This window comes from Vitis riparia, chromosome 6 (assembly GCF_004353265.1).
Source record: "Vitis riparia cultivar Riparia Gloire de Montpellier isolate 1030 chromosome 6, EGFV_Vit.rip_1.0, whole genome shotgun sequence".
Taxonomy (NCBI): Eukaryota; Viridiplantae; Streptophyta; class Magnoliopsida; order Vitales; family Vitaceae; genus Vitis; species Vitis riparia.
The window spans coordinates 5,257,991-5,284,665 of record NC_048436.1 but is presented as its reverse complement, the minus strand read 5'-3'; the positions used below and the strand labels follow the sequence as shown (position 1 = coordinate 5,284,665).

Here is a 26,675-nt window from a genome sequence, read left to right as displayed (position 1 = left end):
GTCAGGTAAAGATGAAAAAAATGCTTTCGATGCAGAACTAAGCAAAACCAAGGAAGATGATGAGGTAGTAGCAAACCTACAATGCTTACCCTCGTTCTTTAGTATCCATGAAATGTTACAACTTCTTGAGGAAACACGAATTGCACTAATCCAGGTACTTAAGAATTCATCACTTTATGCCACAAAAATAAATGGGGCAAAACGATTTGAGGACAAAGGCCATGATTGTGCGACATGTTGTGCAAACATCACCTACACTAGCGGTGATGAAAATGGCGTGACATCAAATTTTACCACAATTGTTTTCAAACCTTGACATTCCAGTGATGCTCCTTAAAGCATGAGCCTAAACTGCATATTGCTCCTATCCTACAAGAGCTTAAATTGTAGTAAATATTTATATATATATATATATATATATATATATTGGCAAACTTCTTAAACCGATGAACAAACTCTTTGTATTAAAGAAGTCAAATTCGGAGATTCCAAACTAAAATCGCTAACTTCTCTAAATACAAATGTTCTTTTTCTTTCAACATGACGCGTTCTCAAAAGGGCGATGTAACTTAGAAGCTAAATAAAAAAATGAAGCTTCAAAAGTCAAAATCAAACTCCAAACATTCTTCAACAAGCTCGTGGAAGAATATCAAACACAAACAAAAGTGTCATTTATCCACCTTCAAAGCTAAAGAAGACAATGTTGGGTTTTTCAAAACACTTGAGGAAATTGTTGATAAGTTTAGTTGAGACCAAGTCATCATTGACCCTCAATTAAATTTTTCCCCAAGAACACGTGTTTACCACCATTGGATTAAAATCAAGTCCAAGCTTGACACATTCTTCAATAGGCTCGTGGAAGAATATCAAACACAATACAAAAGTGTCATTCATCCACTTTTAAGACTTAAGAAAATCAAGACGAATTCAAAGGACTTCTTTTGTTCTCCAAAATGCTTAAGAAAGGTTTTTACAAGTTTAGTTGAGAATAAGTCATCTTTGACCCTCAATTAAACTTTGTTTCTAAATTATTTGAAATCAAATTCGCCTTTACGAATAATGGAGGCCGACATACGTTCAAAAAATGAAGGTCTTTTTCTCCCTTGAAATATCACAATCCATTCAAATCAAGCCAATTTGAATGAGTGAAGACTTTAACACATAAGTGCTGAAAATACAACACCGCATAGCATTAAGGCTATAACTTGTTTGTATAGATACCAAGTATTATTCCAGGTTTTAACTAAATATTAAAACTTGAACACCACTATGCATTCAAGTCAAGCCAATTTGCGTGGGTAAAAACTTTAGCACATAAGTGCCGAAAATATGACACCGCTTCGCATAAGGGCTACGACTTGATTACACGATGGTCAAATGTTAAATATTCATTTTTTTTTATGGACATTTAATTTTATTAAAAAAAAATCCCCTCAAATATTAAGGTAATTAAAAAATTAATTAATTAATTAATTAACATTACGTGAAATCAAATTCATTTCTGCAAGTGATGAAGGTTGACACGTGTTCAAAAAAAGGTAAGTATTTTTTTCCTTGAAAAATAAAATTAAAATTAAGGAGAACACGTGTCAAGATATATATAAATATGTATGAAAATCACTTATAGAATGTTGACTTTTTCCATGCATGGTATATATATTAAAAGAAAATCTCCATTCACTTTTTAGGAGATCACGTAAATGGATATTTACTAAATCTTCATCCATACACCAATTGTAGCTCAAATATATATATGCGGGTGATCACGTTCAAGGCAACACCATTGTGGCACGTTTCCATTGAATTTGACATGTCACCCACCACATGGTCTTGGTATGGCATGATATATTTATATAAAACAAAAAAAAAAAGTGAAAATTTCTGGCGGTGAATTCAAGTCGGGTTTCTCAAGTTGGGTTGAAGAACACCCAAAGATCAAAATAGCTCTTTGAAAAAAAAGTTCAAGTCAAGTTTCTTAACTATTATTCCCTTTATATATATATATAAAAAGAAATGTATATAAGGATGACAAATTGGAAGGGATTGAAAGTGTAAAGTAAAAAGGAAAACGAATTGAAAGAGGATTCAAAGTATAAAGTAAGAAGGAAAACAAGTGGGAAAGAATTTTTCTTTTTTTTTTTTTTGAGAAAAAAAAATTACTTCAAGACTCACCTCATCCACATGACAATGCATGTACGTGATGCGTCTTGAAGTGATGCGTTTTAAAGTGGGGGCATTTGTAGACATAAAAAAAATTAGTGGATTAAACTACCACTAATTTAGTCTTCAAAATGAATAAATTAAAAAAAAAAATCCTCTTATGGATAAGTTTCCTTAATCTCCAACTATAAAAAGGGATAATGATAATAATAAGAAAATTATTATTATTATTATTATTATCTTGTTGGTAAAACCTCCCGGAGAGGAAAATTTGCTAAAATTAAGGAACTAAATCCTTTGAATTAAGCAACTAAAATTGGGGAATTTGAAATTCAAATTTTCTATCTTTACCTATAAATAGAGGTGTCTTCTATCAACAAGAAAGAAGAAATTCATAAAAAAAAAAAAATAAAAAAAAAATCCAGGAAAAATCTTAAGGAGAAAATCCAAAGGTAAACTTCGTATAGGAAAAGGGGCTTCACAACAAAATAAAGAGCTTCATCAAATTTCTCTATAAGTTCGGTAAATGACAAAAGAACTGCTACACGCGTTCTTCGCCATTCAACAAGGTCATTCGGGAATAAGCCACATGTGGCCCTCGATTGATCTTCGAAATCAAGAAAACATCATCATCGTTTTCCAAAGTGTGATCAAGCCAAAAAAATCAGAGAGAAAATATTCTTTTGAAAAGAATATTTTTTTTTTTTTAGATTGTACCCACAATATATTTTAATTTCAATAAATATTTTGTTCGTATTATTTTCCCATTTTGTTTTGCTAATTTCGCAGGACCCAAAATTTACGAAATTTGTGCGTATAGAACTCTTAGAGCCCATTTGGTAGTGATTTTAGAAAACGCTTTTAATATTTTTAATACTTGAAAATTTATATCATTCAAGTATTAAAAATACTAGAAACATTTTCTAGAATCACTTCCAAACGCATTCTTAACTTTACTTTATAAATGATTTTAGTTAAAACGTTTTTGTTTTTTTGTTAGAGTGTGTTTGACAGTATTTTTACTCAAAGTACTTTTAACAAAAGTGTTTTCTTCAAAAATATTTTTGGGAAAATCACTTATTAAGTATTTTTTTTAAGAAACACTATAAGTGATTTTTCTCAAATCCTCAATTTTCCTTTAAAAATGTTTTTTTTTCTCAATTTTTTATGGTAGAAGTGCTTTCTAAAAATACTACTAAGAGTGAGTTTATGAGTGATTTTAGAAAACGTTTTTAACATTTCTAACACATGATAACAATTTTCAAGTATTAAAAATATTAAAAGCATTTCCTAGAATTACTACCAAACAAGCCCTAAGTAACATTTTTGTTTATAGCTTTTTCGTTAGAAACACTTTTAAAGAGATTCATTTGATGTTTGGATATCTATATATATATATATATATATATATATATATATATATATATATATATATATATATATAAACTATATAAACTAAAGAAATACTTTAATAATATTTTTGGTAATGCATTATAAAAGTGATTTTTAAAACAATAATTATTCAAAGCCATTTTAAATTGTTTTTCATATTTTTAAAAGTGATTTTAAAAAATTTATCAAATGTTTAATAATTATAAGAAGCCACTTACAAAGATAAGGAAGTGTTTTAAGTACTTACAAAGATATGGGTTTACACAAGGAACCCTTTTAAACTCATTTACTCTTAAACAAGCTATCATATAGGTTGACACAAAGTTCAGTATGTCGTGAGACATTATTGGAGACATCGTCAATACTCATTGAAATTATCATTATATATGCATAATCTATAGGACTTATAAAAGTACAAGGTGTTTATCATTTTCTCTCTCAATAATGCTCTTATCAAACCCACAATCAAGTCAAAAAATAACTAAAATCAATTAAAACCCAATAACCTAACCCATTAAATGTGAGTCCATCAAACTCAACCAATTATATGTTAGTTTATACAAATCCAACCAATTATTAATTAATTTCTAGAAAATCAAAATTTTTTTTATGGAAAATGGAATAATAGGTGGCGATTAGGGGAAAATAATAAGGGGAAAAAAAAGTTTGTAATAGATATATGCAAAGAAGAAACAAAGGCGTGAGTATGAGAAGTGAGAAAAAGATCGAATGAGAGACATTTTTTTTATTGAACTCCTTTCGTTTCTAATATTAATAATTATAAAAATTATATTAACAATTTACTCCTATATCTGAGTAGGTCACTATTGATTAAGACAAGTAACAATAAGTATTTTCAAGATAAACATCATGATATCTCATGGATTGGAGACAATGTATCCCTTTGAGTGATTCTAAAGACATGTGATCATGAAATCTATTATTGTAATAATTTTTTTAGTAAAATTTGACATATGTTATTAAAGAGTTAAAGTATATCAATTGATCATATAAGAAGATGATCTGAGACTTAAGGATTGTAAAGATAATATTAAAAGGTTTATAATGTTCACCTTATTAGATTAAGGACATCGATCCATAGGGGACTTGCATTCAGTCATTAGTAGGTCATGGACTTGAGTTTTCATTTTAAATAATATTATATAATATTGGAGTGCAGTTAACTCTTTGTAGTGGGATGTTAAATTAACTTTAAAATTAGATTTTGAGGGAACTAGTATTTTTTCATGGGTCCTAGTGGTCCTAATTCAAGCTTATATTTCTTGGCGGCACATTGTTTGAAGAATAGTTGGATTCTTTATTCATATATTTGTATAAAAGCATTTTGGTAAATGCATAGGGTTGCGTAAGAGCTCATGAATGGTTTTTATAGATTGGGTAAATTAATTAATTGAAATCTGATATGACTAATTAATTAATTAGGATCCAGTGGGTTAGATTAAGTAACCTAAGCCCAAGATGGGTTCAAGTCACTTAAGATCACAAACAAGCCTATATAAATCCCCTTAAGGGTTTGGGACTTGTAACTTTTGTTATTCAATCTTCGAAAGAAAGAGAAACCTAGTCTTAATCCCCACAGAGAAGACTCCACCATCCTCACATTCTAGGATCTAGAAAAAGAACCATCAAATAGAAGGTCATAAGGTATTTAAAATCTACACTAACCTCTTCACTAACTAGAATCGATTTAGGAATATCCAAATTAGAAGTATTTTTTTTAGTACCTAGATCTAAGTTTCATGTTTTTGAATACTTCAATTATGTAGATCTAAATCCCTAGGATAATAGTAGCATGTACCCTAACAATCCAAGACTTAAAGTGGGGTAATCCAGATATTCCAACACTTTTCTCTTCCATGAACATGTGGTGCACCATGTTAATTGAAGTACAACATCAACAATCTTGCATGGATGGCATACTAATATAGAAGTCCCAATATGTGCACCAAACCTCAATGCTCTTGAAGCCATCATTATCTAACTACCACCATGCTTTCTATCATGACCTTTCTCATGGGAATGCAAGCTAATGATGAAGGTGAATGTGACAATTTAGAGAAGAGGAAGGAAGTCTTACATGTTAATTGGTAGAAGGTGTGATGAACCTCCACCGACCCTCGACTTGCTCCTTTGACTTGTTTAAAAGGTAAAAGATTGAATGTTGGTTGGTGCTGACTTAGATCAAAGTGTGTTATAGGGAGTGAGTAGAGGCTTTTACGCAATTAAAGTATAGGTGAGGAGGAGTAGTGAGAGCTAGGGGTAGTTAGGATTAGGAAGCAAAGAGTATTGATGAAGTTTTTTTTTTTCTCATCTTCAATTCCATATTGTAGAAGGAAAAGTTAGAGATTGCTTACCTTTTTTTTTTAGGAGAGAACTCTATAAAAAACAATTGATTGTAACTCTTAAAGTCATGTTTTTTTTATTTAAATGAAATTTAGATTTCAAGAAAGAAGTCTTTTATTGTTTTCTTTGTTAATTCAATTTTACTTTTGAGTTAAAAACTTTCTAATGATTTTCTTTGAAAAAATTTAGCTTCCGTCATGGGGTTGAAAGGAGTAGTGTCCATTGTAACTTAAAATTTAGTCCTTGGTATTAATAGTGTAGTGGATGGGGAAGTGAAGTTCATGGTTATAGTAAATGAATGTTGCAAAATTATGAACGCCACAAGCTACTCAATTATGAGAGCATGTTTGAATCTTAAAGTTTAACTTTCAATCTCTTTGAAGCCAAACACACTAGAGAGGGTGAAAGTAGGTCCTTGTTGTAATAAATGCTTACTTCAGAGTTGTGAAGACCACAACCTAAACAACCTTTGGAGCGAGTTTGGGCTACACAACCTTAAAATTTAACTTCAAATCCCCCTACAGCCGAACACACTAGAGATGGTGAAAGTAGGTCTTTGTTATAGTAAATGCTTGTTGCATGGTTTTGAAAGTCATAAACTAAACAACCTTGAAAGTGAGTTTGGGCACTCAAGGATTTGACCTAGCTTAATCCAATCTAGTATAGTAGTTTCTCTTAAGATCAAAGGACCAAAGGGATGATCTTGTATTAAGACATGGATTGAGCTAGGGAAAAGATGCACCTTATGATACGATCCACACCACAAAATTGAGAAACTTGTGGATCAAGAATAACTCCAAGATTGTTTAGAGAATGATTGATTGATAAGTCGAAGGAGAATCTTTCCGATACGTTCAAAGAGGTCTAAAAGAACGAAAGAGAATTTTCTCTCACAAAATTATGAATGAAATCTATATTATTTTTCAATAAGTTGATGTCTATTTAAATACAAAGAGGTCCACGAATTTGGTAGTTAGAAAATCCCAAAATGTTCTGCCTAGATTTCGTAGATAGCCAGAAAAGGGAAACTAGAATATCCTGAGTTGAATTCTGAAAATTGAATTCATTATTTCCTAAAATCGTGTCTACCCCAAAGTAAAAAGGAAACAAAAGAATTTTTAATTTATTATCTTTGAAAATTAAAATATAATAATAAATAAGAAAGGTAATTTAGTAATCTTAAAAGATTGCTTTAGATTACCAATCTTCTTGATGAGTCAAAAATTGGATAATCACCAATTTAGGAAACTCCATTCAATCTATGCAATTTGGGACCTATTCTCTTTGATGAATTCTTCTAGATTATTCCAAAGCTTGAATCATGGAAATCCAATCTTCTGGAACATGTATCACATCTTCCTTAGGCCTCCACAAATTCACCTCAACCTAAATATTGTGAATCAGTCCATTAAAAGTTTCCTTGAATTTTTTTTAGCTGGAGCCCTTATAATTGGACCAACATGAACTTGAATAGGATCTGCATTCCATTTGTTAGTTGTGCCCTCATCACCTTATTTAACATTTTCCCATAACATTACTTTCTTGTTATTCAATAACTAATTTGTTTTATCCTTTTTACACACCATGGCTGAAATTAACAAAAACCTTGTAACAATTTGCTAAGAAATAATTTTCTATGGATCAACCCTAATAATTCACTAGACTACAATTTTGAAGAAATCCTTACACTCGGGATTCGACGTACAAAATAAATGAACATTAATATGAGTTTGGAGGATCATAGTATAATAATTATTTCATAACTTACTAATTTTATTTTATTTCAAATTTAGTTTTAAAATAAAATTTTAATGGACTATTTAATTACATTAAAAAAATTGGATAATAATATACTACATGATTAAATATAATTCTTTTCAAGGAAAATAAAATAATATAATATAATATATGATGAATATGATAGGCATCGTGGTTCTCAAGGCTGCAAAGGCATGTGAGCGTGGAGGGGCGCACCTTTAATCACGTGAGGAGCGCATGGAAGTTACTGGAATGGACATCGTGGCCCCACATCACCCCCGTTCCCCAATTGGACCGTGTTGGCCACTCAAAAGGAAAGCGCGTGGGACACAAGCACAGGGTTTGTTTGTTTGTTTAAAAAAATAAAAAGATGATAAAACGCTGCGTTTCAGTCGCCGGCTGGTCATGGCTCATGACCCAGAAAACACATTGAATTCTATTCTAATTTCTAAATTCTAATTCTACCAAACCCCACTCTTTTTCTTCTCTCTTCTCTTTCTCCTCAATCCGCTCAATATCTCCATGGACCTTCACGCACCCACATCAACAAACCCTACAACTCCTCTTTCTCCTCATCAATTTCATGTTTCACTTGGCGTTTTTAGCATCAGCTGATATCCGAATTAAGGTAGATCTGATTCCAGGATTTTCTTTCGATTTTTTTTTTTTGTTTTTTCTTAAATAGCCGATTGATCTGGTTGGGTCGACGATTAGGGTTTCTTTTGTTGACTCACGGATCTACTAGTGTTCTCTTTTTGTCGAGTTTGTTCTTGAAAACCCTTTTTGATTTTTATATGTGATTGTGTATAAAGATGGGATGATTTTTGTAAATTGGAAAGGTAAAAGGTAAGAGCATGCGTGTGTGATTTTGTATTGCTGATAGAATATATTGGTATTTTTTGTCCTCTTTATGTAAAAAAGTTTCGGGCATCTTAAAAAATTTCTAGGGTTTTTGAGTTTTGGTCTTGGTGTTCATGAAATGGAGTGTTTTCCGATTTTTGAATTTTTTTTTTGAATTAATTTGGGAAGCTTGTCGTGCAAGTCATGTTTGAAGTGCATTTAAAAAGAAGATTGACTTAGGGTAAGGTTGGAGCAACCCATGTTTTGTGGAATCGAGGGTTCTTTTGAATTTGATATGAGCAATTTTAAGATTCTTGGATCGGTGGAGACAAGGTTTTTGGTCTTTTGGGTCTACAAGTTCCTGTAATTGATGATTGGGTATCTTTTCTGAGGCGGAAAAACATGATCTTTTTAACTTTGGGTTGATTAGGTTTTAGATTGATCTTTTGTTTTCAGGTTATCCAAATAGGTTGGATGTTTTTTTTCCCTTTAATTTGGAATATAATTTTTTATTTTTTATTTTATATTTTTATACCATGTTTGGATTCTAATTCCAGCCAAAAGGTTGGGGAGTTCAGATTATTTGATTGTATTTTATATTATTTTGCATGATATGATTTCTAGAATTCAAAACAATAAATTCATTTAGGGTTTTAGTTGTTAGTTTGCGCAATTTCTTGCTGCTTGTTTTTCATTTTTTTTTAATGATGTGTGTTCTAATGCTTTCTGGTATTAAAATTAGTCAATATTTATTCAGAGGATTATTAAAATTTGAGGCTAATGGGGGGAGACATCTTTGCTATTAAACCATTAGATCAAATGAATGTTAAGCTTCCTATGCAGATTATCGCTAATTTGGAAGTTGGCAACCTCAGCAGTGATTACTCATGATAACACAGTTATTGTGTGTATCGAATTGGTTTACAATAATGTGGAGTAGGCAGGATTTTGATTAACAATTGATTGTTAAGGAGCAGATCAATGTGAAAACTACTTGGTGTAAATATACCTGATTGTGCCTAGGTCTGGGACACTGCAGAATACGGAAAGTTAGAAAAGTCTTACATGGAAGCTGCTGTTTAAAGAGAATTGAATTCCTCATAACATATGATGTCGATCTTTTATTTGGCTTAGTATTTTTAGCTGCCAAAGAAGTCAGTTATCGTGTGGGCCACTGCATATTTTAATATAAGTTTGTGAATTGTTCCCTCATATTTTCTGAAATTAATTATCATTGCTTCAACAATAGAAAAGGTATCCATGGGAACATTTTGTGGCTCTTGGTTTAAGGATGTGGTAGAAGGATCTAGTCATGCAAGCACTGTTTGCTGGTGGGGTGGCTGAAATGTCCATGTGATTCAGTACTGGTGAACAGAGAGAGAGATAAATAATTTCTTGACTTTTTCTGGTTGTATTGAATGGACTCTTGTGTATGATTGATTTTTCTGGAACGAAGTAGCTTGCAGTTTATCTTTTTGCTTCAGTTTCTTAGAAGTTCTCTCTTTTATCCCCTGCCCACCCTGCCTCTGTAATTTCTTTTACTGAATTAAAAGATTTTTATCGAGTCACTGAGTTGTTGATATTCATACAAAATTTCTGCAGATTTTGAAGTGGTTTGCATCACATATTTGATGGCTGATGATTGTACAAATGGATAAAATGTCTGCTCCTTCATCACGGGAGCTTGCTCAACGTCTTTATGACAAGGTATCTAATTTTTTCTTGCAAAGTTTGAGCACCTTTGCATTCCTCTTTCTTCTGTTTATGTACACAAATCCCATGGATGCCTGTCTAAAAATTTTGGTCCATGGTATGTTGACATTGACCTTTCTGCAGAATATTGAGTTGGAGAATAGACGTCGGAAGTCGGCCCAGGCAAGAATTCCCTCAGATCCTAATGCCTGGCAACTAATGCGTGAGAATTATGAAGCCATAATTCTCGAGGATCATGCTTTTTCTGAACAGCATAATATTGAATATGCTCTCTGGCAGTTGCATTACCGGCGGATTGAGGAACTAAGGGCGCACTTCAGTGCTGCTTTAGCTTCTTCAGGCTCAGCCACATCTCAGAGTGCAAAAGGCCCACTGCGTCCTGATCGAGTTGCAAAAATACGTCTGCAATTTAAAAACTTCCTTTCTGAAGCAACTGGATTTTACCATGAACTAATTTTAAAAATCAGAGCTAAGTATGGGCTTCCTCTGGGAAATTTCTCTGAGGATTCAGAGAATCAAATTGTTATGGAGAAAGATGTAAAGAAATCTACGGAGATGAAGAAAGGGTTGATATCATGTCATCGTTGTTTGATATACCTGGGTGATCTTGCTCGTTACAAAGGACTATATGGAGAGGGTGACTCCAAAACTCGTGATTATGCAGCAGCTTCCAGTTACTATCTGCAAGCTGCATCTCTCTGGCCGTCAAGTGGGAACCCTCATCATCAGGTTTTACTTTCAAATTCTGCTCTTAGGGACCTCATTTATACTCATTTTCCTCTACATCCTTTTCTCCTTGGTTTGGTTTATTTCACTATTTTTTTTTTTTTCTTTCAGCTGGCAATATTGGCTTCCTATTCTGGTGATGAGTTGGTGGCTGTGTACCGGTACTTTCGGAGTTTGGCTGTAGATAGTCCCTTTTCAACTGCAAGGGATAACTTGATTGTTGCATTTGAGAAGGTATTGCTTCATCTGTGTTTCTCTGTGTGCTATCCTATTTTTGTTAAAATATTTGGGCTGTTTACTTTTATGTTCTGGAAAGATTAATGAATCCATATTCGTCCTATCCTATTAAAATTTTGTTTTATGCGTTTCTCTTCCATCTTCTATGGACTAAGCAGTCTGCCAAAAGCAGCAACAGTCATATGTTCTTCTTAAATAAGGTTCTGATTTATTGCACAAATTGCGTTTGCTTGTTTATGGTAGTTTTTTACTTTTCTTTTTCTTTTTTCCCTAAACATGTTTGATTCTCTTTGTATCCTGCCCTGTGTGTGCATGTGTGAATGTGTGAATGTGTCAAACACATGTCATGTGCGTAATGTGAAGCATGCATGTCTCTGCATGTCACATGTGTATGTGTCACATGCGTGATTGTATGGGTGTGCATGCTTTGTTGATCTGCGTTGAATAGTCAAACACCTTAATAATATCTGGATGACAACTTATTTTATTTTAGTAGAAAATTCATGTACCATCTAGATGGTAAATTAGACCACCGTGTACAATTTGTTGGGGTTGATTTTGATTCTCTCACTTGATCAAACTAACCTTCAGAGGAGCCCCCAAATGCCACACTTCCCTTTCAGGGGTGGAGCATAAAACCATCCAGAAATGAAGCTTTACTGAAGGTTTTAATAGAAAAGCAACTATTTTTAGCCAATGTAGGTGATGGCACTGCATCATTCCAACACCTCTATACCAACCTTCCATGGCCCTCTCATTCCCGTAAGTAGTAATACTGACTTCCAGTAACAACTTTCCACACCATAATCTCATCCCAGTTGATTGGACTTTTCAGAGACTAGATTACGTAGACTAGGAATTGCAATAGCATGCTGATTCTGAAGTTTGACTCATGGCACTCAAAGCTTGGCCCTTATTAGGACAGATTGTGGTAATGGTGGTGGTCAAAAGAGTTGTATGGTATATATTGTAGAAGAGCATTGTAAGAATATGAATGGATGGTTATTATTTCAAACTTAATGAAGGGGATAAATGGTATTTTAAGATTTAGCGAGGGAATCTTCCCCTAGCATTTATCTCCTTGAAGCTTGGCTGAAGTGGCAAGGCTTAGGAGGGAGTTTCTAGGCTCAATTTCGTGGGTTGGGTTAGATTTGCAGCCAATCTGATTCCAACCTAAATTAATAAACACTTAACCTGAAATACAACCTGATCTCTAACCAAGGTGCTCAACTCAAATCTAATCCAATCTCTTTTTTTTCCAAGTTGGGGTTAAGTTCAGATTAGGCTTTTGAGTTCATCAGTTTAGACTCGGGTTGGGTAGGTTGTTCAGTTTGTATGGTGAAATTCGGATTACATTAGTTGAACCCATCTATAATGACTTTTTTTTAACTGAATTCTTTTATATATTGATACTAAAATTAAGATAATAAATGAAACTTCATTTTGAGATAATAACAGGAAAGAAAAATAGATCTAATCTTAGAAAAATGAAATAATACATAAAATAATTAAATTTGACAATTTTTTCCTTTAAAGTTATTTGCAATCATATAGAATGAATATGATTATTCATTCTATAATGTATCAAATCTAGTTAAGTTTAGGCTTGGGTTGCTTAAACCCTTGGTTCAATCCCAACCTAAATCAAGTTTAGGTTGAGAAAACTCAAGCTCAATCCAAGTATTAACAATATTTGTGCAAACCCACCTAAGCATCTGGTCGGATTTTGGTTTGGTTGGTCCGACCCATCAAAGTTGCTCCTCCTGAGTTTATGTAACAGGAGAGAAATGAGGAAAAAGAAAAAACAAAAAAGAGGAAAAGCTTCACCTATTGTTTACCTACTCTGCTTTTTGTAACAGAATCGTCAGAATTTCTCTCAGCTGCTTGGGGATGCTAAAGCTTCTGCTGTTAAGGAGTCACCTGTGCGGATGACTGCCAAAGGTAGAGGGAAAGGGGAGGCAAAACTTCCATCAAAAGATTCCAACATGGAAACCAGTATTGTCAAGGGGACAGCATCCAGTATCCATGAGACATATAAGACCTTCTGCATTCGATTTGTTCGTCTAAATGGAATCCTTTTCACCCGTACAAGGTATTTTGTCCTGAACATTACTGATTCATTGTTACCATCAATCAAGCTTTATGAAGTAACCACTTATATATGACTTCCTTTTCCCAGTTTGGAAACATTTGCAGAGGTTCTCTCCTTGGTCAGCAGTTCTCTGAATGAGCTTCTTTCTTCTGGACTGGAAGAAGAGATGAATTTTGGTAAAGATGCTGTAGAGAATGGTCTTGTCATTGTTAGGCTAATCTCCATTCTCATATTCACAGTTCACAATGTGAATAGGGAGACTGAAGGTCAGACTTATGCAGAAATCTTACAGCGTACGGTTCTGCTCCAAAATGCATTTACTGCAGTTTTTGAGTTTATGGGTCACATACTAAAGAGATGTGTGCAGATCTGTGATCCTTCATCAAGCTACCTTTTACCTGGCATTCTGGTTTTTGTGGAGTGGTTGGCCTGTTGTCCGGATGTTGCAGTGGGCAATGATGTCGATGAGAAACAAGCAACTGTTAGATTGGTGTTTTGGAACCATTGTATATCCTTTCTGAATAAGCTGTTGTTGGATGGGCTGGTGTCCATAGATGATGATGAAGATGAGACTTGTTTTTCTAACATGAGCAGGTATGAAGAAGGGGAAACTGAAAACCGACTTGCATTGTGGGAGGATTTTGAGCTGAGAGGATTCTTACCCCTTGTTCCTGCACAAACCATTTTGGATTTTTCAAGGAAGCATTCATATGGAAGTGATGGCAATAAAGAGAGAAAAGCACGTGTTAAAAGGATTCTTGCAGCAGGAAAGGCCCTAGCGAACGTGGTTAAGGTTGATCAGAAAACAGTCTGTTTTGATTCGAAGGTAAAGAAGTTTGTCATTGGTGTTGAGCCTCAAGTATCAGATGATTTGACATTTTCCCCATATTTAGGCATGCCAAAATCTAATGGTGTGGCACTAGAATTTCCGGCAGACAAAACAATGAATTTGGGAATTATGCAGCCAAAGGCACCAAATGTGGAAGGGGAAGAAGAGGATGAGGTGATTGTTTTCAAGCCAACAGTGAATGAGAAGCGAACTGATGTGATTGGTCTAACCCAGAGCCCTCACCCGGGCCTGGAGCCTGACCAAAATGCTTCTGCACGTGAATTGCAATTTTATGGTGGTTCTGTTTCTGCCCCTCTCAACAATCTTCACCAGCTTACTGCTTTAGATGCAAGTTCACAGCCACTTGTATCTGTTGCTAATATTGTTCCCCAGCATCTGCAACAACTTCTGCCACGGTTTGTGGAAGAGGCAGCTTCTGTTGCGAATGGTTTGAGAAGTTTGAGTTTTTTGGAGAATGGACACCAAATGAAACCTGGGATACAAGAAGATGCAATTGTTTCTTATCCTGCTTCACTTCCCCTTCCTATCCAACCATATGCCAATCTTGATGCTCATGGCATGTTTTATGGTCGGACAAAACCCCTAGAATCAATCGTACCATCCAAGATTGGCTCTATTGCATCTGCTGGACTTAATGCTGATTGTTTGATTGTAAAGACATCATCAGATTTACCTGCAAGTTCGAGGAAAACCCCAGTGAGCCGACCTGCTAGGCACCTTGGACCTCCACCTGGTTTTAGCTCAGTTCCTTCTAAACAAGTAAATGAGCCCACATCTGGCTCAGATTCAATGACTGAGAATCCACTAATGGATGACTATAGCTGGTTGGATGAATATCAGTTACCATCATCAATGAAAGGCAAAGGGCTTAACAGTTCCATCAATTATCCACCTAATGCAAGCCCTCAACTTGTTAGTAACAGCAATACCTTGGCAGGGACGATTACTTTTCCCTTCCCTGGAAAACAAGTTCCAACAGCACAGATCCAAGTGGAAAAACAGAAAGCATGGCAAGATCTCCAACCTCGTGAGCATCTAAAACTACACCATGAACAGCAGCTGCAGCAACCACAACAACAACAGCAACAACTCCTGAAAGAATATCAGCAATTTACTCCACTGCCAGATCAATATCAGGGACAGTCTGTGTGGCCAGGTCGTTATTTCGTGTGAGATCATTTTGAGAGCACAGATGGTAAGATCATGGTTTTTTTTTGCATTGCATCTGAATTTATAATTGGTATTATGTGTTTCTAATTGATTATTAACTCTTCTTGGAGGTTCCTCTGATCTAGCATTTGTCTGTTCTTGAGGTCCTTGAGCATGGTTCTGGTGATCGACCTGCATTTTGTTGGTACCAAATTTGGGACTCCAACGTTGCAGCCTTGTCAATGTTGTTAAGTCTTTGTTGGAGGATGGTGTGTTGGCATCTTGCAGGCGTGTGCTACTAAACAAGTGAGTATCCACTCTTAAAAGTTTTTCTAGATTATTTAAGAATCCAATAACCAGCACCTCTTGTTCAACCCTGTGCCTTCTTTTTCTCCTACTAGTGTATGTGCTGGCACATTCTAGGCGGTAGTCTATGCTTCTATAATAGTGTTATTTACAACCAGCAAGGATGGATTTATCTAGTATTAAGTTATTTGATCCTAGACATTCTGTAAAATCTTACAATGATTTGCTCAATTATTGAGGTTTATGGCCTATAAAAAAATTGAGTTATTTTATATAAACATCTACGACAAACTAGTTATGAATATAGAAGCAAGAACTAAGATTCTCTTTTATACAGATTGCACCGAGCTCCCCAGCCCAGAGGAAGAGAAATTGTGAAACAACTTTATGATGTGAAGTTCAGAGTATATCCCTTGTCTGGTCACTTGGGATGGAGATATACCGTGTTAGTAAAGATCATCCACAGTTCTTGAGGCTTGTGTTTCAAGAAGTTTGAGTGGAATAAAGATGGTGTACTCACTAGTCTACTAAACTGTGATAACATTCTAGATGTCAGATGTGATGTTATCGATATCGTCATCACTGTTACCATCATCAGCCAGCTGATGATACATGTATCATGCTACCTAACCAGTTTTCTGTTGAAGGCTTTGGAGCTCAAGTCAGGAAGTTGCTGGGTAGGAGCCTGGGTATCAGAAGCTAAATTAATTCTAGGATCATAATGAAGCATAAAAGAGCAGTATATTAAGTTGAATTGTTATGTCTATGGTTTTGTGTCTGGATTAAGACTCTGTCTATGATACTATTATATGCCTTGCTAAGTATGATAGATGATAAAATGCAAAAACTGGTTTTTCTGTGTTGAGAACCGACTCGGAACCTCCTTCAATGAAATAATGTCTATGGGTTGTACCCTCTATTGAAATATGTATTCTATGTGAAATTGAGGTTGGGGAACTGCTTCCTTCATGCCCACTGCCTCATTACCTAGTGTGATTGTGATTGTTATTCTACCCTCAATGTTGGTTTGGCAAACTCTTGCTGCCACTTTCTTATTATTCTTCTTTTGTTTTGTTTTATAGAATCCCCTGCTGTAGGGCCAAAATCATAGGCCAAATTCATATGTTCATTATAAACATATGATAGTTTCTTTCATTCTATGAGGCGGGAATGCCTGTAGGCATTAATTTTCAATAAATACTTTTTCTATATCTTGCACATAATTCACTTTACAAAACTTGCCCGTCTAGAAATGAAGAGTACCTTCTTGTAGGGTTTAACGATGTTGAATAAAAATGATGGGAGTCTTCGGACCGTATGGTTACCATTTAGATAGAGAAGGAAGGAGGAAAAGGAAGGCGAAGGAGAGTGAAAAGAATGAAAGAAAATGGAGGATATTAGGATTATCTCATGAATTGGTGTTTATAATATAAGAAGATAGTGTTTTCAATCCATCAAGATTACCTCTCTAATCTTTAAGTTACAAATCCTCTTACTATATAATCAATTGACATATTATTCTAGCTCATAAGAAGCAGGTGTCAATTTCCACTTAAAGAATCACTGCAGTCATAGATTTCATGATCACATGTCTTTTGAATCATCGAAGGGAACATGTCGTCTCAACCCCATGAGATATAATGCTTCTATTGAAAATACTTATTGATACCAACCTTCAACAATAGTGATCTAATTTGATGTGTAACCATACACACTAATGCACTCATAGTGGGAATTTCATCCCAACAACTAAAACAAGTCATCCCTCTAATTAGGAGGTAACGCATTATAGTTTTTGGTGGATTGTCTAAATCTAGGAACTAATTGTAAACTACTTACATCTTACAAAGAATTCATGACTTGTGTTTTTTATACAACTTGTAGTGCATCGAAGTCATGTACAATACAACTGATATGAGTTTAAATGATCAAATTAATATAAATGCAAAAACGGATAGCAAATGGAAGATCAAGTCTAACTATGTTAAATTATATCTTACTTTTAAATATTCTATCCTAATAGTTTCAACTATAGAGAAGGTTGAATAAAGGAGAGTGTACTTGGCTCTGACATTTGCTGCGAGGATAATTGTGCTAGTTGTGGGAGATATTACCCTAGTTTTAGAGAATAATAGTCATCTAGAACTCAAAGATTGTCTTTATGTGCCTAAGTCTAGAAAAAACTTGATTTCAATTTCTAGATTAAATAAATGAAATTATTCAGTTTATTTGAATAAAAGTGTTTTTTATTAGAAAAAATGATTTATTTATTTGCTCAAGTCCATTGCTTGACAATCTCTTTTATATTACTCTTGCTTATATCTTGCCTTATGTTGAAAGTCATCATTTCTTACTGAAGAGGAAAATATATAACACTAATTAGACGTACTTATGACATCAACACCTAGATCATATTAATATAAATATGATCCAAAGACTGATTTAAGTTTGTAACAATGTGCTCACTAGTTTTAGAAGACCTTCTAGTCTATGAATCTTGTATAAAAGGTAAAATGATGAAGAGATTCTTTACTATTAAAAGGGTTGTTTATTGATAAAGGGGTTAGAGTCAAAGAATGTCTAAAATTAGTGCATACTGCTGTGTGTAGACTTTTTAATTATTAAGGATTACTCTAAGTATGGTTATATTTACCTTATGCATATGAAATATAATGTTTTGGATAAATTCAAGGAATTTAAGACAAAATTGGAAAACTAGTTAGGTAAATGCCTCAAGGTACTTCGATCTAATCAAGGTAGAGTGTACATGTCATGTGAGTTTGATTATTTCCTAAAAGAACATGGAATGTCCCCTAGAACTCTATAATAGAAGGGAATAGCAAAAAGAAGAAATCAAACTCTTATGGACATGTTGAGATGCATGATGAGTTTTTCAACACTCCCTACATCCTTTTGGAATATGCTTTGGAAACTGTAGGGTATCTTCTTAACCTAGTTCCATCTAAATTGGTACCCTTGACTCCTATGGAGTTGTGGATAGGTTGTAAACTTGATTTACACCATGTTTACATATGATGGCATCTAACATATGTGATGAAGCCAAAGGTATATAAGTTGGAACTAAGGTTAGGAGTTTACAAGTTTGTTAGGTATCTAAAAGGAATTAGGGGTTGTTACTTTTATAGTTAAGTCAACCAAAACGTATTTGCTAATATAATGCCAAATTTTTGGAAGATTACTATATGATATATAATAAGTCTAGGAGTGAGGTTGATTTGAGTGCACCAAATGGGACTTCCACATTAGCACATAAAATTATAGGTCCAATACCAATTATTCTAATTTCTAGTGCACTAGTACCTCATTGTAGTAGGAGGGTTATTATACAACCAAATTGAGACATGTATTTGGGAGAGTCTTTCAAGGGTATTCTAGAGGAACATGAGATTAATCCCATATATTATGATGAAGTAATGAACAATGTAGATGCACATCTTTGGTAAAGAGCTATAGATGCAAAGTTTGAATCTATGTATTCTAATTAAGTATGGAAACTTGTAGAAGCACCTAAAGGGATAAAATCCATAGGGTGGAAATGGGTTTACAAGAGGAAGAGAGAAGTAGATGGAAAGATTAAGACTTATAAGGCTAGACCTGTAGTAAAAGGTTTGTTAGGATAAAACCCTTAAAAGCATGTCATGATGTAATAAATTTGGAATACATTATTCATATAATGATATTCTAGGTTCACTTTTATCTATCTTTAATTCATGAATTATATTTTATAAGCATTTTGGCCTAACATCTCTTATATTATACATGACTTGGGAGCATTAGGAGTTGTATGGAAGATCCAAGTCATGGGTTCTTCGCAAGTAGATAAATTATTCATAGCTAATACGTGGACTTATGCAATCCATTTGAGATTGTAGTGTACCATTTCCTAATTGGAGGGATGACTGGTCTTAGCTATTAAGATGAAGATCCTATCGTGAGTACATTAGTGTGTACGATCACATTAAACATGACCTATAATGAGTCATGATATAAAGCTATTAAGTAGTCATGACTTCACTAAACTGTTATATTGTATTTTCTCTCAGCCTTGAGAAAGTATTGAGATTTTGTAGAAGTTAGCAATGACTTTGACTTATGAGTGAGATTGTAAGATAATCATATATTCCTTATGGATTGGAGCATTGCTTGTGGAAGTCGATAACAATAGGTATTCTTAATAAAAACACTATGATATCTCACGAACTTTAAGATAGTGTGTCCCCTTGGGTGATCCTAAGGACGTGTGATCATGAAATATATGGGCTCACAGTAATTCCTTTAGTGGAATTTGTCATTTGCTCTTAGTGAGTTAGAGTATGTCATTTGATCACATAATAAGAGGATTTGTAACTTAAGAATGGTAAAAGTAGTCTTAAAAGGTTAATTACTTTCACTTTGTTAAACTACGAACGATCAGTTCATGGAGAGATTGTATATAATGGAGTGAAAGGAAAAACCCGAATCTCTTTGTTTTCTAAGCCCAAATCAAGTTAGGAACATGGAAAACTATCCTAGGACTTTTTAAATCCCATGCATAGTGGAAAAATTGCATTTTTAAACATAAAATGAATTTAAAAAGTGCTAATAAGAAACATACCTCAGATTCAGATGTTCACGAATCAAATCCACGCCGTGAAGATGATGAACAAATTGGAAGAAGTCTCGTAAACTTAAAATCTTTAGCCCGATGACTCGAACCTTGTCAAGTTGACACACTTTCGATAGGGATGGAAGAGAGGGTGGAGATTATGACTCTTTTTCTAGTGGAAGATGACTCACTAGAAAAGTTATGGAAACCCTAACCCATAATGGGGTATTTATAAGGTTCTCCACTAAGCTTAAGTGACTTGAGCCCATTAAGGGCTTAAGTCACTTAATCTAGCCCAAAATAGGTTTTAATTGATTAATTAGCCCAATCTAGAGACCTTGTTCACTTACCCCTATTCAACCTTGCATAATTACCAAAACACCCTTATGCACAAAAGTGAACCTAGAGCCAATTTGACCCTTATAACTCATGTCAACAAAGTATACGAGCTTATAGCGGAGACCATCGGGACTCATAAGAGTACTAACTCATTTAGAATCCAATTATGAAGTTGATTCAATATCCTACTATAGAGAATTAATTGAACTCTAGTATCCTATGTAAATAACAATAAGACACCATGTGCTCAGGTCCATGACTTGCTATCGATTGCGTTTAGTCTCTCCATGAATGGGTATCCATAGTATAACAAGGTAAAAGTTACCAACCTTTTAAGATTACCTTTACTATTGTTGAGTTACAAATCCTCTTAAACTGACATATCTTAGCTCTCAAAGAGCTAATGTCAAGTTCCACTTAAGGAACTACTATGACTATAGTTTTCATGAATATACCTCCATAGGATTACCCAAGAGGATACACTATCTCAATCCCATGAGATATTATGGTGCTTATATTGAGAATAGTTATTGTTACTAGCTTCCATTAATAGTGACTCAATTCATAAGGAATATATGCTCAACTTGCGATCTTACTCATAAGTTAAAAGTACTGCTAACTTTAGCATAAACTCAATATTTTCTTAAGGTTAAGAGATAACACAATGAAAAAACTTGGTAAAGCCATGACTACTTGATAGTCTTAAGTCATGACTCATCATAACCGGTTCAGTGTGTAACTATGCATACTAGTGCTAACTTTAGCATAAACTCAATATTTTCTTAAGGTTAAGAGATAACACAATGAAACAACTTGGTAAAGCCATGACTACTTGATAACCTTAAGTCATGACTCATCATAATAGTTAAGACCAGTTATTCTTCCAGTTAAAAGGCGATGCACTATACCTTCTAATGAGTTGCCTAAGCTTATGAATCGACAATCAATAAATCATTTATTTGGAAGGAACCCATGACTTGGATCTTCCGTGAACTACTAATGCAAAATATGGAGGCATGAGTGCTTACAAGATATAATGCATGGAAATAAGATAGATAAAAGTGAACTGAAACTATATTAAACAAATAAAATCCAAGAATTTATTCCATTATGTCATGTTTTTAAGGGCTTTATTCTAACACATAGTATTTCATAGACCCGGACACTTGGTATCTCATTGTAATATACATAGATATTGGAGTGCAGTTGACTCTGTATAATGAGATATTAAGCTAACTTCAGAATTAGATTTTGAGGGAATCAATATTGTCCTATGTTCTAATGGTCCCTACTTGAACTCATATTCCTTGATAGCACAGTTTATGAGGGTTGGATGAGTTTTTAGTTTACTTATATGCATAAGGCCGTTTTGGTAATTACTCAAGGTTGCATATTGATAAGTAAGCGACATCTCTAAATTAAGTTAAATGATTAATTGGAACCTTATTGGGTTAATTAATCAATTAACAACCTTTTTGGGTTAGATTAAGTGACCTAAGCCTATGGTGGACTCAAGTCAATTATGCCAAGGAGGAAGCCTATAAATACCCATTTAGGGGTTAAGGTTTTTAACTTTTGCTACTTTCCTTCTGTAGTTCAAAGAGAGAATCCTAGCCTCTAGTCTTAAGAACTTCACCATCTCAATGCCAAGACTCAAGAAGGAGTCATAAGGTAGAAGCCTATTGCGTTTATGAGATCTACTACAACTTTGGAGTATTTTACATCGACTAGAATAAATCCGAGAACATCCAAATTGCAGGTATGTAACATTTTTCTCTAGATTTATGATTTTTTTAGTTTTTTTTTATTGTTTTTGAATACCAAGTTTTTCATTGCAATAGACCTAGAAAAGCCTAATATAGATTTTCATGCACCCCAACGATCAAGGGCATGAAAACAGAGTAATTCAGGGTTCCCCAACAAGGTTATGGCTAGAAGCTTGGTTTTGACTATAAGGAGACCTTCTCATTGACAATCATGCTTAATTCCATTAGAATACTTCCATTCATTACAACATATCTTGACTATGAGATATGAAAAATGGATGTTAATATTACATTCTTAAATGACAATCTTAATGAGAGCATCTACATGATGGAACCAAATGTAATCATTATGAAAGACCAAAAACATATGATATGCAAGTTGCATAAATCTATTTATAGATTAAGATAAACATCTTGCTCATGAAATAAATGATTTTACTGGATCCTATCATAGGCCTCTAGATCCTATGCAATGGAAGCAAAAAATAAAAAATTCAACATTCTAGGATCAAAAGGAAAGTCCTTAGAGAACTTTACTTATTATTTGAATGTTTTCAAATCAATTCTGCTATGTGAAGATGAAGAACAATGAATCTAGAAGTCTCGTCCACCCAAGGTCTTCCGCCCGATGACTCGAACCACAATCTTGACACTTCAAAGTGTGAGCTTTGGAAGAGAGGATCTCTTGGCTCTCACTTTCTCTCATTTTCTAGAGGTGGAAGATAAAGTCATTATGAAACCCTAACCCATAAAAAAAAAAAAAGTATTTATAGGGTTGCTCATGTGGCTTAAGTGACTTATGCCCATATGCCCATTGGTCTTAAGTCATTTAAGCCCATCAAGGTTTGGGTCACTTAATCTAGCCTAAAATGGGTCATAATTGATTAATTAACCACATAGGGCCATCTAATTGATCAATTAGCCCAATCTAGAGACCTTGTTCATTATCCTTTGTGCAACCTTACGTAATTACCAAAACATCCTTATGCACAAGAATGAACCTAGAGTCAATCCAACCTTCACAAACCGTACCATCATGATATATAAGCTTAGAGCGGGGACCATTAGGACCCATAAGAGTACTAGCTCCCTCAGAATCCATTTCTGTAGTTGATTCAACATTCCACTGAAGATAATCAATTGCACTTCAGTATCTTATGTAATTAACAATGAGACGAAGCTTGAGTCTGTGACCTACTATCCATTACATGTAGACTCCCCATGAACTAGTGACTGTAATCTAATAAGGTAGTACTATTACCTATCAAGATTACCTCTTAAATCATTGAGTTACAAATATCATTTATTATGTAATCAATTAACATACTTTAACTCCAAGGAGCATATGTCAAATTCCACTAAAGAAATTACTGTGACCACATATTTCATAATCACATGTCCCTTAGATCACCCGAGAAGACAAACTGTCTTAATCACATGAGATATCATGGTGCCTCTATTGAGAATACATATTGCCACCAACCTTCATCATCAATAACCCTATCCATAAGGATATATGACCATTTTAGGGTCTCACCCGTACGTCAAAGTCTCTTGTTGATTTTGACACAAGCTTAATATCCTCTCAAGCTTAAGAGTTCATATGGTATAGTAACTTGGTAAATCATGATAATTAATAGCTTTGCATCAGTGTGCATTACATACATTAGTGTACTTACCGTGGAAAACCCATCCCGACGGCCAATACAAGTCATCCCTCCAATTAGGAGGTGATGCACTACAGTTTCTACTAGATTGCCCAAATCCATGAACCAATTATAGACAACTTATCTACTTACAAAGAACTTGTGACTTGTATCTTATATGCAACCCTTAATACACATAGGTCATGTACAATGTAAGATATATGAGTTGAATGCTCAAATCAATGTCAATATACCAAAATGATAACAAGATGATAGTTAAGTCTAACTTTGTTACATTATGTCTTGATTTTAAGGGCTCGATCCCAACAATTTTAATCAAGCAGTTAAGACCTTTGACTTTGATCAAAATGAGGGTGAACCTTGTAGGTACAAGGAAACATGGTGGCCTTTATGATCTTATATGTTATTGACATTCTACTTATTAGTAATAATGTAAGACTATTGTCATCAATTAAGATTTGGTTGTTTACTCAATTTCAAATGAAGAATTTAGGAGAAGCGCAATATATTCTTAGGATTTAGGTCCTATGAGAGCTTAAGAATAGGAAGTTGGTATTGTCCACCTACATTGATAAGCTTTTGGTAAAGTATATAATGCAAGAGTCCAAGAAGGGTTTATTACCCTTAAGGCATGGAATTCCTCTTTCTCATGATCAGTGCCCTAAGATACAAGAGAAGAAATAAGGGTAAAATCATAATTTATAAAAATATTAATTAATTAATTAAATTAACTTAATAAGGGTAGAAAAATCTTTTTGCTTTTAAAACCCTAGGAATAAATTAGATTTTTTTCTTATCTTTTGTATTTAGAAAATATTTTTACACGAATATTATAGAGATCAGATAGTATTTGGAAACTTGGAACGGAGGAATTGGAAGTTTAAGGTTGAAGATTTGTTTTCCAAGTAAGATTTTAACCTTTAGATTATTATTTTAAATTCGTTAATTAGTTTTGAATCGTTAAAAATTCATTGGAAGATTTCAATCTCAATTAGGGTTAGTTTATTTGATTTTTAGATCACAATATTGAAAATTTATGAATATAGGTTGTCTTATTGATGAAAATAAGAGAATTATGAATATTCAAATGAATAAAAAAATAAATAAAGAAAAATAAATCACAGACTGAGATTTTTGAAAAAAGAAAATATATGGATTATAGGATGCGAAGAAATAAAATTAAAAATAACATATAAAATAAGAGTTGCACAATTTTTTGGAACTGTGAAAAAGAAAAAAAAAAAAAACAAAAATAGTGTACATGTGTGTCATAGTCTACTATAAGGTTATAGAAAAAAAAAATGTGTGTGGACAAATTGAGAAGAGGTTAAATGTTGGGAAACAAAAGAAAGAAAAAAAAATGTTATAATAATAATAATAATAATAATAAATAGTGGATTTGGAGAAAAAAAAAAAAGTAAAGGTACGTGTGTGCACTTGATGGAAAGAAGGCTTTGTAATTAATAATAATAATAATAATAATAATAATAATAGTTTTTTTGTACAAGTTTTAATTTAATTTAATTACATCAAGAAATAAATACTTAAAGTAAGATTAGGAAGGAATATGAATTTTATAAAAATTTGGAAACTCACTAAATTAATTTATTATTTTTTAGGAAGTTGAAAATAATATTATTAATAATAATGTTGACATAGGAAATTGAAATTGATTAGAATGACTAAAACTAAATAAAATATTTTTAGGATTGACAAATTTATATGTTTAGATAAATAATTGATAATAAATATTGTATATGATATTATGTTAGGTGAGAAGTAAACTCTTCAGGCTAAATTCTCCAAGGTTTTTAAGTGTTTCTTTAAGGTAAAGGAAATTAATGCAGATTTTGTAAAAGGAAATAATTTTCTTTTTATATTGTATTTTGAAATATGTAAAAATGTTATTTTTATTTCTATGTATGGATCAAATATATGTTTTGTATGAAAAAATATGTTTGAGCATTTTCTTTGTTTTTGAAAAAAGAGAATTGTGAAGATATGATATTTTGTTTGTAAGTTTGAATTAATGAAATGAAGTGTTTGACTCTGGTTTCTATAGCCTTAGTCAATGGGTTATAATTGTTGACATATCTAACCCTAATCAACGAGTTATAATAGTTGATATTGTATAACCTTATTCAACGGGTTATAATAGTTGACCTTATGACCTTAGTCAATGAGTTATAATTGTTGACCTTTGGTTTTGTTCACTTTAAATGGAACAAATTTGAAACTAGTCATTTATTTATGAAGTCTCACCTAATTGAGCACCATTTGTTATTTGATAACCAAAGTAAAGATATTTTGAATATATTTGATTTGGTTTTGATGTGAAATTGTTTTGAAATGGATATGAGAAAGTTTTGTTGAAAAGTTTTGAATGTATTAGCTTGTTTGACTCAAAAGTTTTTATGAAAATAATTATATGTTATATCTTCAGTCTATAATTATAATTGAAAATGTTTGATCCATGAAACTGTATTGATGTTCCTTATTAAGCTTTAAGTTCATGCCCATTCGTTGATAATTTTTCAGGTACTTTCAGTTCAAGCGATGAGTGATGGCTAGGTTGGGAATTTTTCTTTGTTAGGATTTTAGTTCAAACTTTATTTTGAACATTATTTAGATGTTAAAATTTAATTCCCGTTTAAATAATGAGTTTAGAGTTATTTGGACAACAACACTTTTGTTGATGTGTTAGTTTTTA

The 26,675-nt window shown here is 33.4% G+C and overlaps 1 protein-coding gene across 3 annotated transcripts; it reads left to right on the top strand.

Annotated features, from left to right (window-relative positions):
* Positions 1 to 8,118: 8,118 nt before the first annotated feature.
* Positions 8,119 to 16,595, top strand: LOC117916044 (protein SMG7). Of its 3 annotated transcripts, none has more exons than XM_034831848.1 (8): positions 8,119 to 8,302; positions 10,117 to 10,221; positions 10,351 to 10,956; positions 11,065 to 11,187; positions 13,050 to 13,282; positions 13,370 to 15,327; positions 15,446 to 15,587; positions 15,925 to 16,595. In XM_034831848.1, exons 2-6 carry the CDS (start codon positions 10,153 to 10,155, stop codon positions 15,303 to 15,305), a joined length of 2,967 nt encoding a protein of 988 aa, XP_034687739.1. In that variant the 5' UTR covers positions 8,119 to 8,302; positions 10,117 to 10,152; the 3' UTR covers positions 15,306 to 15,327; positions 15,446 to 15,587; positions 15,925 to 16,595. The 3 variants fall into 3 exon arrangements, with proteins under 3 accessions (XP_034687739.1, XP_034687740.1, XP_034687738.1); XM_034831849.1 differs by having other exon boundaries at positions 15,428 to 15,587; XM_034831847.1 differs by having other exon boundaries at positions 15,413 to 15,587.
* The last annotated feature ends 10,080 nt before the right edge of the window (positions 16,596 to 26,675 follow it).

What these genes read in the sequence shown, in the direction of transcription:
- LOC117916044 (XM_034831848.1), top strand. Translation starts at nt 10,153, where the DNA reads ATGATTGTACAAATGGATAAAATGTCTGCTCCTTCATCACGGGAGCTT. An exon ending in CTCAACGTCTTTATGACAAG is followed by an intron (nt 10,222 to 10,350) that starts GTATCTAATTTT and finishes ACCTTTCTGCAG; the next exon opens with AATATTGAGTTGGAGAATAG. An exon ending in GTGGGAACCCTCATCATCAG is followed by an intron (nt 10,957 to 11,064) that starts GTTTTACTTTCA and finishes TTTTTCTTTCAG; the next exon opens with CTGGCAATATTGGCTTCCTA.